Source organism: Pelmatolapia mariae, linkage group LG17, assembly GCF_036321145.2.
Source record: "Pelmatolapia mariae isolate MD_Pm_ZW linkage group LG17, Pm_UMD_F_2, whole genome shotgun sequence".
Taxonomy (NCBI): Eukaryota; Metazoa; Chordata; class Actinopteri; order Cichliformes; family Cichlidae; genus Pelmatolapia; species Pelmatolapia mariae.
The window spans coordinates 34316554-34329442 of record NC_086242.1 but is presented as its reverse complement, the minus strand read 5'-3'; the positions used below and the strand labels follow the sequence as shown (position 1 = coordinate 34329442).

The 12889-nt window shown below is 39.8% G+C and overlaps 1 protein-coding gene across 1 annotated transcript; it reads right to left on the bottom strand.

Moving 5' to 3' along the window:
* On the bottom strand, positions 1–6838 carry ttc22 (tetratricopeptide repeat domain 22). The gene is made up of 8 exons (XM_063500563.1): positions 6567–6838; positions 3149–3449; positions 2682–2737; positions 2494–2609; positions 1643–1761; positions 906–1067; positions 623–775; positions 1–540 (listed from the first exon to the last, which is right to left on the bottom strand). The coding sequence occupies exons 1-8, from the start codon at positions 6836–6838 to the stop codon at positions 1–3; spliced, it is 1719 nt and encodes a 572-aa protein (XP_063356633.1).
* Between the last annotated feature and the right edge of the window lie 6051 nt (positions 6839–12889).

Genomic DNA, 12889 nt, shown 5'->3' with positions numbered 1-12889 from the left:
TCATGTTAATGAGACCGACCTAAAGACCAGTGATCTCTTTTTAGCCAGCTGTTTAGGCACCACTGTATCCAGCAGCCTCCTCACTAGGTCCAGGCGTCCTGTCTTGATCAGAACCCTGGATAACTCTGTAACCTCTGCTGTGTGTGTCGTGTAAAGGCACCTCAGCTCAGCCTTCACTATGTCCTGAGAGTACAGCTCCTCTGCCTTGAGCACCCACATTTCCAGCTGAGTGATGACAATCCCAGGGTCAGGGTCTCCCTGCATGAACAGAGTCAGGAGAGCCTGTAAGAGGCAGCGCAGGGCTGTGGTGTCTCTGCTCCCTTGTTTCTCTAACTCCAGAGCTTTTTTGAAGCAGTCTACGGCGTTCTGCTCCTCGCCTTTCACGAGGAGGCAGCGTCCTCTGAGCACATGAAGTTCCGGTAAGCAGTCTCCCAGCTCAAACTTCAGAGCATGAGACAAACTCACCAGGGCACTATTTATTGCACTCTCATCCACCAAAAGGCTCTCCTGGAGTGCATCTACACCCATGTAGTAGTATACCTGAAATGAAAAACATCAACTTGAAAGCCTTGTTGGGACATGAAACACAGAATTTGACCAGCTTTGCACTTTATGCTTTTACCTGTGCCATCTCCAAATGTGTTCGAAGACAGGGGCGTACACCGAGTACTTTGTCTAAGTCTTTTCTAGCTTCAATTAGCTTCTGTCGGTCTGGGATTCCACCATCACCAAGCTTTGCCTTCTCGAGGTCGCCCATGTACAGGATTATATTGATCTATACAGAGAACATGTTGTCCAAATATGTAAACTTTTTACATGTACTAGCCACTTTAAACTAATACAGATATTCTGGCCTTAAAAGGAGTTGTCATAGCAACTGACTTGATTAGTCATAGCTACAGTACCTTGGCACGGGTGCAGTAAGCCTGCCAGTTGAGTTCTGGATCTGGCAGCACATTTAGGGCCATATTGCAGATCCCTGTAGCCATGTCATGTTTACCCAGCAGAGAGAAGACTCTGGCCAGGAGGTTCAGGATGAATGCATCGTCACTGGCCATATTTATAGCCTGGAAACAAAGACAGATCTGTTATTATCTCATCTTAAAAGGGAACAGTGCAGCAATTAGTAAAAATGAGTTAATGACTTGGTCAGGAGTTTTTAGTTGAATAAAAAAACCTTCTGTTGCCCTAGTTAGATACATATTTTTCAATCTTTTGAACTGAAAAGTCTTAAATAAAACACATTTCACTCACTGGCCCTCATTTTAGGTTTGACAGCATTTTAGCAGATAAAGGTGAATGGCTTAAACATGAATTGAGCTGCTGTTTGGGGAAGGCCTCGGAGAGGACTGGCAGCGGCTCCCGGGCCTGGAAGATCACCATGTACTAAATACAAGTGAAGAAGTGAAAGAATTGAAAAGGGAGGGGCACAAAAACGAACAGCTTGTAGAACTGGGGGAACAGATGTAGATAAGAACTGGAAGGAGCGTGCTCGGAGGCGTGGTCCCGCTCCTGAAATTCAGATACTTTATCTCTAACAAAAGTCAGATGACAGGCTGATTGCAGAGGTTTAGTCCTAACAGTTTGAGTGAAAGTAACTGTTTTTGTCCTAGCTTGGTGAGAGGTGCATGAGTTAACTCACAGTTCCATAACAGGACAGAGGATCCGAAGCCGAGAAACCGCAGTCATGTATGGACATGGGCACAGGGGAAAACTCCTTCTTCCTTTCTAACATGATGCCGACATAACACCAAGCTAGAGCTGATGGGAGAGATGAGGAGATGTGGTTTTTCAGCTTTTATTTTTTGTAAATAGCATGTAGTTGAGGAAATAGACAAACGAACTGCCCTGCAGTTTTAACAAAATGATTTCAGCAACAAAAACTAGTAGCTAATTGATATGGATAATACACCTTCACCGACTTACAATCATAAATAAATATATTTATTAATGTAATAATCATAATAATGATAATAATCATAATGAAACTGTTGGGACTGTGTTGAATGTTTTTTCCCTTGTGCAATGATTGACTTTGACTTTCCAAATTGTTTGGGAGTGACCTCTTCAGACTGACACGTAGACAGAATTGGTTGTGTAAGATCATTGTAGACGTTCTTTTAGAAATATATAATGTCATGATCTAATATGTTGTGTGTTGTTGTGTTAATCTGAGACCTTTAAGGACCACATGAGGAACAGATTTGCATTTCTTTTTTCTCTCTGACTCTATGACTGAAAGCATTTATCATGACTGTAATGATCTGTCTTTAGTTAGTTTGTATAATCAGATTTTAAATACAAACACCTGTTTGCAAAATTATGCACAAACTAATACATTTATAATTAATCTCTGATTATTAAAGAGTCTGTACGGCCAGTCTTCATGAGCACCTTTAATTTTGATACTTTTTGCTGTACTGAAACTTGAACATCTGTAAGAACTGGTACATGTAGTGGATTCATTTCAATACAATACTGTCACATGTTTACCTTTGTGCTGTGTTTTCTCAGATTCCAGTGTTTCTTTCAGAAACTTGAGTCCTTTATTGTAGTGCGAAAGTCTGGAGTACTCAGAATCCTCTTTTGTCTTTACTATGTTGTCCAGCCTGCAGACAGAAAATAACTTGAATATTTTCACACTGTGTGGTGATAGTAATCTAAATCGTATCACCCTGTACCTTATGTAGATTGTTGCCATTTTAAAATACCAGCTTCGTTTTTCCTCTATTGGTATCTGAAAAACAGCACCACAAGTTAAGTAATACCCCACCTAAATGCTCTCTACAACGTGAAACAGTAATTTAAGAGCTCTTATCTGCTACTAAATTTGTGATTTTAGACTACAACAAAATAAAATGGCCTCATTGTCTTACTGTGGGTAATCTTTTGAACATTGCAACATTCCTTCAGTTAATTCTTGTGGGAAGAAATGAATCACACAATTAGTCAGCAATGATTTCAAAGCCATCTAATTACCAGTGTTGCTTAGTAAAATACCATCCAGTAGAAAAGCTAGAATGATGTGAATGCTCACCATCTAACCAGTCATTATATCAGTGCTCCACTTTATTTTTACACTCTGCAATGTGATTCTTGGCAGTTAACCACGTGTTGTCTCTTTATTTAAAGTAGTCATATCTCTCACCAGGTCACCCCCATAATGCAGGGCTCTGTTGTAAAAAGACAGTGCAGTGCTGAGTCGCTCTCTCAAGTCGTTGTCGCTGTCCAGCTCTATATCGTAGGGAAAGACGTAGGCCTGCTCGACCAGGCAGCGTGCAGCCATAATCCTGATCTCATCCTGAGATGCCTCACCGCCGTCTAAGCCCATGAGGTTGGACACTTTGTCCACACACTCCCCTGCATCCAGCTCTCTTCCCAGCTTGTCATACACGTAGCCCAGGTTTGCCCAGGCATTCAGATTCCCAGGGTCCTCTTTGCAAATGCTCCTGAAAGGCCAGAACACACAGACGGGGGGCTTAGAAACAGGTCCACATTAACATAAAGAGCTATCAGATCCAGCAGGCACTTAAAAACATTTCACACAGCATCTAACTAAAAAAATAAGAAATGGCAGCTGTGAGTGAAGTTGGAATTTAACTATAGAATTACCAGCTACTGCAGTTATGACTATGTTGCAATGGGATAATTATCTTTTCTTCATTTTCTTGTTTCTTGTACTGTGCAGTAAGAACTGATAATTGTATATAGTGACATATTAAAAAAGGAATACTTGTGGATAGTTATAGTTGAACAATTAAAGTTCAATGTATAAAAATGTATGTATTCATATATTTATTTATATGTGTTTACACTGTATAATCAAAACAGACATGTATGATGAACTAGCTAGGGGTAGGAATTAATAAGCATTTGCTTCCTCCCACTCTTTTTTGAACTGGGAGTGGTCAGCATTTTTTTTTATTAATTTATTTTTTTTCCATGTGAATAGGATGGCTTTTAATGATTTCATCTTTATTAGTTTTTTTGTCCATTATTGTTACTTATATGTTCAAAATATAGATCTGATTGATTCATTACGATAGGGGTGGACACAGACACTAAAACTACCTGGCCAATTGCTGTGCCAGTTGAATGACACCTCCTGTTTAGTCTTTAAGTGAAATTTTACATAGCTTACATGAACAAAGTTCTCATAGTTGCAAAGATATTTATGGATGGATGGATGGATGGAAGGATTTAATGGATGGATGGATGGAAGGATTTAATGGATGGATGGATGGATGGAAGGATGGAAGGATGGATGGATGGATGGAAGGATTTAATGGATGGATGGATGGATGGATGGAAGGATTTAATGGATGGATGGATGGAAGGATTTAATGGATGGATGGATGGATGGAAGGATGGAAGGATGGATGGATGGATGGAAGGATTTAATGGATGGATGGATGGATGGATGGAAGGATTTAATGGATGGATGGATGGATGGATGGAAGGATTTAATGGATGGATGGATGGAAGGGTGGATGGATGGAAGGATGGATGGGTATACACCTTGGTATTATTGACAAAAACTGGCATTTCTGTCACCTGCAGCTGTGAATAACACTGTCAAGCAAATGCTAAGGTGTTAATGTGACAAATGAGTATTTCTGATTTTCATTATTTACCAATCCTTATTAAAGATACTTTTGACTTGTCTCTTGTCACAAAGGGTTATAGCAGCAGCTAATACCACATAGTTTTGTATTTCTGTCTGGAATTAATAATAATAATAATAATAACAATAAACTTTATTTAAAAAGCACACTAAAAAACTAAGGTTATACCAAGGTGCTTGACAAAAAAATAAAATAGGAAAAAGGAGATGGGAGGGAAAAGAGAAAGGACCTGGCACGTATCAATTATAAAACCTTGACAATCATAATACATAAAAGTAGTTAACAAAGCATAACGGATTAAAATGTATCAACGCAAACCAAATACTAACTAGGTGGAAAAGCAAGATTAAATAAATAAGTCTTCAGCCGTGATTTAAACAATGGCATAGAGTCAGACGCCCGGATAGCAACAGGAAGATTGTTCCATAAGACTGGGGCAGCTACAGCAAACGCACGGTCGCCACGAGACTTCAGCCGAGAACGAGGTTGCTCCAGAAGAAGTTGGGTAGCAGATCTAAGTGCTCTGACAGGAGTGTGTAACCTAAGAAGCTCATTGAGGTAGGTCGGCGCCAAATTATTGATAATTTTGTATGTGAAAAGTAGTATTTTAAATTGAATACAGTATTTAACTGGCAGCCAGTGCAAGCCAGCAAGAACAGGAGTGATGGAAGAAAATTTCCTGCTACCTGTCAAAAAGGTGTGCTGCCGCATTCTGGCCAGTCTGCAATCTAAGGAGAAGGGAGGAGGAAAGGCCAATGTAAAGAGAGTTGCAGTAGTCCAACCTGGAAGTCACGAATGCGTGAATAAGTTTTTCCAGGTCATTATGCGGAATATCGCGCTTAGCCTTAGAACTGAGGCGCAGCTGATTAAAACTAGACCTCACTACGGCAGACACTTGCTTGTCAAATTTAAACGAGCTATCCAGTAATATGGCCAAATTACTGGCATAATCAGAAGGGGAGCTAGCAAAAGGCATCAGAGCAGCACACAATTGGTTGCGGGGGATTTTACTATCGAACACCACGATCTCCGTTTTCTTTTCGTTCAGGACAAGAGAATTACTCTTGAACCAGTCTTTAACCTCACCCATGCATTCACGAAAATAGTGAAAAGACATAGCAAGATCGTCAGTAATCTCAAAATAAATCTGTATATCATCAGCATAGCAATGAAAGGCAATATTATACTTCTCAAAAATTGCTCCAAGAGGGAGCAGATATAGTGAGAAGACAATAGGGCCTAATACAGATCCTTGAGTCACACCACAGCGTACAGGTACCGAGGAAGATGAAAAGTTGCCCAAATTAACCGAGAATGACCTGTCAGCAAGGTAAGATTTAAACCAGTTAAGGGCAGTGCCTCTTATACCCACAGTATGCTCAAGTCTTAGTAGAAGAATGTTATGATCCACCATATCAAAAGCAGAGGAAAGGTCCAATAAAACCAGGACCACAGAGCGTCCAGAATCAGTGCTTACAAGAAGGTCATTGAGAACTCTAAGCAAGGCCGTTTCAGTGCTGTGCCGTGGCTTAAAGGCAGACTGAAATTTCTCTGCAATGTTAAACCAGTGTTCTGTTGCTTGCAGAAAAATGGGTTCAACTTGCAGCACCATAAATGTGTCGCTGAATCATACGATAATAAAAGTGTCAATAAATAGTAAAAATTGGACAATCAAGCAGCATTTTAATGTCTGAAGTCTGCAGAGAGCTAAGTTACTTGAATTAAAATAAAAATGTGTATGATGTTTTTACATATATAAACCTTGTCATCTGTCTGATGTTTCTATTCTGCACAAGGCAGCAAAAACAAAAGAAAGAATAGAAAATGCAGTCAAGATCTCTGAAGAAATCATGTATTTACTGTGTATCAAATATCCTTCCTCTGACTCAGTGAATTTTCGGCATATTGTTCCTTAAAAAAAAGATGGCAGTGAATATTCACCTGAATATTTCCTCAGCAGTGTCCAGCTGTTCCAGGTTAAAAGCCAGCAGGCCCAACAGATTTCGCACAGCATATTGCAAATATCCAACTTCTGCTTCTAGCTCACCTCGCAGGCTTTCCTGTCTTAAATAAGTGTCCCGATGTCTCAGCTTCACTGGCCCAGTAGGATCACAGTTAAGATTTAGATCCAGGTGGAAGTGACCAGGGATGTAGTCCATGTCCTCCATGAGAGACTCAATGTCCTCTGTGTTTTCCCTTTCTGTGGCCTCCATCTTCTCTTCTTTAAGAAACGTTAAAAATGCTAAAAAATCATCTTAACCAGGGTAATGGTTAAGGTAGCAGAAGATCCTACCTAAGAACACACCTTGTCCTCTTTAGTCGACTTTCACATAAGTCACTCTTGTGCTCCAGGTTTGGACAGGTTGAACAGGTTAGGCTTGGGAGTGACTGGGAGTGGAAAAGAATGATAATTGAAGATAGTGTGAAGCTATTGAAAAAAATATGTTTGCCCACCTTTTTATTCTTATTGCACAATCAGAATTCTTGAATACATGAAACCATCTATATTCATGTTTATTGTCTGGAAATAAAACTGCCACGCTTGTGAATTGTTCAGCTATGTTTCTTTGCCTAATTTGTATGTGCGAGCGTGCGTCTCTGTGTGTCTATATGTGTCTGTATGATGTGTGTGTGTGCGCGTGTGTGTGCGCGTGTGTGTGTGTAGGTGGGTGGGTGGTAGGGTGTATTAAAAGTCCCTCGTGACAGGATGATTTAATTTCTGACTTGAGTTTTGTCTTTGTTTTGAGAGATATTTGAGATTCTTTAGCCCTCCCTCTAAGCCTGTTTTATCACACACAAGAATGCAAACCATCACGCTCAGAGTGACTGAGGAAACAGTCAAACCCAATCTGTGTTCTTAATCATTATTTGGGTAGTAAGTATGATTTGAAAATAGTATTTTTTTTCAAGGCATAACAAAAAATGTTCAGTTATAAAAACAAAAACAAAAAAGAAAGCGTGTGTATTGGAGATGTGCAAATACCTTCAACAGTTCAACAAAAGCAGTGAATCCCTGTAAATCCTCACCTTATCATTCTGTCTTTGAAAATCAGATAAAGATGTGGTGAGCACTTTCTGTTACTGCGTGCTCCTGCGAACAAAACCAAACTCTTCCACTAGAGGGTAAACTTGCGTTGTGATAAACCGGCCTGATGGTGCAACAAAAGGAGCATGCTGTGTTCAGTGTTACAAGACTTTACTGACACTGAGTGCAACATCACTTTTATCAGAGGAAAAAGTCTTATCATATAACGTAGCTAAAGGAAAAGATCCAAGCTTGAAACAGCACAGGAATGGGTGTCATAGTCTCAGGATTATGTGCTGTGTCTAAAACTTGAATCTTTAGTTAACAAATGTGAGTTTTGGATTTGTGTTTAGGTTTTTCTGTATTTGAATTTTTTTATTTTATTTCATATTTTATAATACTGAGGCTCACTTTTATTATAGTACACGAGTTCTAGCTACAGTTTTTTGTCATACCTTGTGTCAATTTTACTTTCTTCTTTGCAGTTGTCTTGATTATTTTCACCATGTTTCCTAGTTACCCTGTTTCCCATTTCCAGTCAACCCTCAGTGTGTAACTAGTGTATGCTTTTTGTTGTGTTACGTGCCTGTTGTGCCTCCCTGTAGTCTTTGTGATCTCTACTGTTTGTTTAATCCTTTGTACTCTGTTTTGTTGCATCTCTGGTTTTTGTGAAAGTAAATTCCAGTAGTAACAAATCAATATTTAACATGAACAATAAAAATTTAAGACACCCAGGAGGAGCTAAAGTTAAATAAACTTTATGAGTTTATGAGTATTTTTACCATAAACTGAGTTAAGTTTGATAGGATAGCTTTCCAAATTAAGTTTTGAAGGTTTCCCTCCAGATCAGGGGTCACATTTGTGGAAAATGTACTGTACATGTCTGGTGTTGTAATGGTATTTCACCACTCCTCGTAGTGGCCAGTGTTACTGCAAAATAAGCAAACTAACATTAAAATCATTTGCTGTGGTTCTGAATTGCAGCACTTTTGAAAAACAAAGAGGGAGCGTTTACACAAAGGTCAGCGAGCAAACTATCCGCAGTCCTAAACATGCAGATTTTAGTTTGACTGGAAACTTGAGCGCTTGAGGCGAACCCACGCAAATAAAGAGAGAACATTCAAACCCACATGCAAAGGCCTCAGTCAGGTTTGTACAGTGCTGCTGCCTCTGAACGACCTATCAGAAAGTGTTGTATAACATGCATTTGGTACTGTAGATCTCCCTTAGTGGGCAGCCCTTTTTTCCATTTGTACCACGTGGGTGTGCAGAAATCAGAATTTTCTGCTCTCAACAACCGTTGCCATGGCGGTCATCATGGATACCAGGCTGATAGCATGGCAACATAATGATTATAGATGCCTGTTTGTATGACTGTACGCCCTAAAGAAGCAAATTTAAAGGCATTTCTGTCGTAAGTGACCACATGATAGTGATACATTTTGAATTCTCATCTAACAAACACAAAGAGGTTTATAATAGTGACCTGACCCCCCACAACACCCATCTGGCTTTTGTTGTTTACTCCCACCTAAATTGAGATTATAATAGATGTTTCAAATGCAACATGTTTTGCTTGTAGACTAACACCCTGTTAACCTCCTTAATTGTTTTGATGTCAATCTTAACCTCATGCACAGACAGTGTATTATGACTGACATATGCAAAACCAACACTCAGCCTGACAAACAGCATCACATTTTTGCACAAAGCAACATTCATTCGAATATAACATTTTTTGTGAAAGCTGCACCTGTATACATTTGTGTTTACAGGTGTGCAACCATTCCTCTGTGCTTCCGATTAAATGCAGATGAATGGGAAGAAGAGAAACCAAGCAGGAGCCTTTCATTAAGGGTCTTTAAATTCATTTCTGCAGTCGAGTTAGGATGCTTGGAGCCTCCAATGAGATGTGAGACTGAATACACAGGAAAGTGTCATTAAACCAGAGATCTCTCCAAGCTGCTCTCTCCTGAGCCTTTGTTAAACCATTACAATCAGTGCAAAATACCGGTTCTAGACACTGTTACAATCAACGTAGCTTAAATAATGAAAAGTAGACTTAGTCTTACATCCAAGCTTAATCTTCATGCCATTTCAGAAAGAATGAGACAGCCTTAATCCAGCTATTAACCCATTTTTATTTGCTACAAATTTTGCCCTCCCACCTTTCCTAAGTAGAGTCTTCCATTTTGTCCATCTGAGACAGACATGCACAATCACTAGCTGTTAATATTTGGAAACCCCTGCCTTTGCATCTCACTTCATTGCTGTCCGCTACAACTGTATTTCCATTCACAGTCAGCTTCGTCCTGGCAGCCCGAGCAAGTGTTCACAGTGAAAAGCATCTCTTCAGCTCTCCAGAGGCCCTTCCTGACTGCAGATTACGCCACTGAATGTGTCTTTGTGGTGTCTCTGGTTGTGACAGACATTTGTAATAAGAATGAAGCATTTTCAGTAAGTTACAGCAGAAAACAATTACTGAAAAGGATGACTATAATCATTCCTTTCTTTCTTACATTTTTTGATATGTATCTTTATTAGTTAGCGCCTGGAAAACAAAAATCCAGTTATACATCCAAAGCCATAAGGAAAACAAAAACTCGGTGGAAAACCTGTGCCTGCTTTGGATCTTATTGAATTGTCCTTGACAGCAGCATTTAATCTCCTTTGTTCCAAAACATTGACCCACTGGTCTTTTAACCACAAGCTTTAACCTGAGCTCCAGTTCCACATGAGGTGGTCCAGGCCCGTTAAGGAAAAATCTGCCTGGGCTGAGTTTGTGTGGGCTGGGAAAAAGTTGCCATATAGAGACGCAGGGAGTGAGTATGTGTGTTTAGTATATTAAGAGTAAAGTAATCTGGCCTTTGCCACAGACAACTGTTGTATTTCATTACACTGATTAGACTCTTCATTCCTTCTCTTGGGCGGTGACTCATGTTAAAAGCTTCTAAGTTACAGAGGTCTAAATTCTAAAATAAATTATCAAATACATTATTAAACATTTGAACAAATATATTTGATTTAGTTAATTTAATTGAAACCATTTTTTTTTAAATTATGTAATTAGTTCCCATTTTAATTATTTAATGCATCATTAATTATATTTTGAATTCATTCTGGCTCTTGGGGTCCTCCATACATAGGCACACGATCACCTGAATACAGTGTGCAGATTTTAACTGAGGTACTAAAAGTGCTGTGTTCAAAGAAGAGCCTTGCTTTTCTTTTTAGTGCACAATGAACAAAACTATGGGTCCACACCTTTTAATCTTTGAATTCAGGTGTTTTAACTTTATGAAAGCCGTGCAGTCTGTCTTTACAACCATTTGTGAGAGAATGGGTCGCTCTAAAGAGCTCACTGAATTCCAGTGTGGTGCTGTAACGAGATGCTGCCATTACAACAAGTTCATTTGTGAAATTTCTTCCCTCCTAGATATTCCATGATCAACTCTGAGTGGTATTATTACAATGTGGAGACATTTAGAAACCACAGCAACTTAACCATAAAGTGGCAGACCACGTAGAGCAAGGGAGCAGAGTCGACGACGCTCACAGTTGTAAAAGTTGCTAAACCTCTGCTGACTCACTACTGCTGAGTTCCAAACAAAATTAAGCACTGGGAGCATCATGCCATGCGTTTCCATTACTGAGCAGCTCCCTGGGTGTAATGTGTCGATGGCCCACTGCTTTTGTCTTTTTAGAGCATTTCAGATGTTTAGATTAGTCATTTTTAATAGTTTATTAATGCACAACCTCTTAAGCCCCAACGCCCCCTGATACGGGGGCAAAAGGCAGGAGATTAGTTAGGCTTGGGGCTTAAGAGGGTAATTTTTGCATGGAGGAAAAGCTATCAAGTTTTTCACAAAAAGGCAAAAGCAAAAATAACAGCTTCATCTTGTCCTTTTGTCCTGTTGCCTGCATAAATGTGGACAACAGACAGATGGTTACAGACATCACATCTTCACCCCAAGGTCACCCTTCACAGACTATGTTTAGATTATGTCACATATGTTTCTGTTCCATAATGTTCACACACAGTGTTGGGAAGGTTACTTTTAAAATGTATTCCATTACAGATTACAGAATACATGCCCCAAAATGTATTCTGTAACGTATTCCGTTATGTTACTCAATGAGAGTAACGTATTCTGAATACTTTGGATTACTTAATATGTTATCATACTTTTTACAACTACGTGAATGTACTATTGCTGTGATTTATTATTGTTACTGAAGGTCCGCGGCTCCGAACCGTAGTAAAGGGACATCTGGCTAATGCGGCGGGTTCCGTGTCGGGCTCGTTGTCTGGGTCAACTTTGCTTGCGAGAGACAGAGAGAGGCGCTGAAAGGCTGCTCCAACGGAACTTATTGTTTCGGAGGAAAACACGAACACAGCGTACAGTTGAGTCTTAATATCTTACTTACAACTGGGCTCGTCAGACACTCTTCTTGGCTGCAGTGGTTATTATTATATTTACATGCTTCCAGCTCCCGTTTCTGCTCGGTGACAGCTCGGACTTTTCCACTCGCCTTTTTCTCCCTCCTGGCGCTCACAGACACATAAGGAGTATGGCAGTCCATTCTCCCTGCAGCACCGACTACACTGCCCATGATGCTACATTCTTTAGAGCTAAACAACAACAAAAAGGCGCTCTCTCACCCAGGAAACATGCAGAGAGAGAGCGTCACCCTGTAACCATGGCAACCGTAACGCTGCCGCCTGGAACAACAGAACATAGCTGTCAAACAAACCCAAACAGTCCTGACCCGCCACAATATGAAACAGGAAAGTACCTCCGTGTAATCCATTTATTTCAACAAAGTAACTGTATTCTAAATACCACCTTTTTAAACGGTAACTGTAACGGAATACAGTTACTCATATTTTGTATTTTAAATACTTAACGGCGGTACATGTATTCCGTTACTCCCCAACACTGTTCACACATATAACTGGTTGATGTTCACATATATAACTTGATTGGAATATCAATGTTAACAAGCTTATCTTCTTCTTATAAAACTCACAGAAGTCTTTGTGCAGAAAGGAGGATAAAATGACTTTTTTTGTTGTTTTTGTTTTACTTTGTGCTTGTCGTTTTATTTTGGTAGTTCACCTTTTTCTCCAGTACAGAGCTTTCACACAGATTGTATTTTGAAGTTTTCCCGGAAGCTACCGAGGGTTATCGCTGGTGACTTGACGCTATCGGGTCTCCTCTCCCACTCTGCGGTTCCT

Coding starts and splice junctions, on each gene's coding strand:
- ttc22 (XM_063500563.1), bottom strand. CDS start 6,838: ATGGAGGCCACAGAAAGGGAAAACACAGAGGACATTGAGTCTCTCATG. Junction 1,068..1,642: donor CTCTGTCCTGTTATGGAACT/GTGAGTTAACTC, acceptor CTTTGTTTCCAG/GCTATAAATATGGCCAGTGA. Junction 776..905: donor CTTACTGCACCCGTGCCAAG/GTACTGTAGCTA, acceptor TTCTCTGTATAG/ATCAATATAATCCTGTACAT.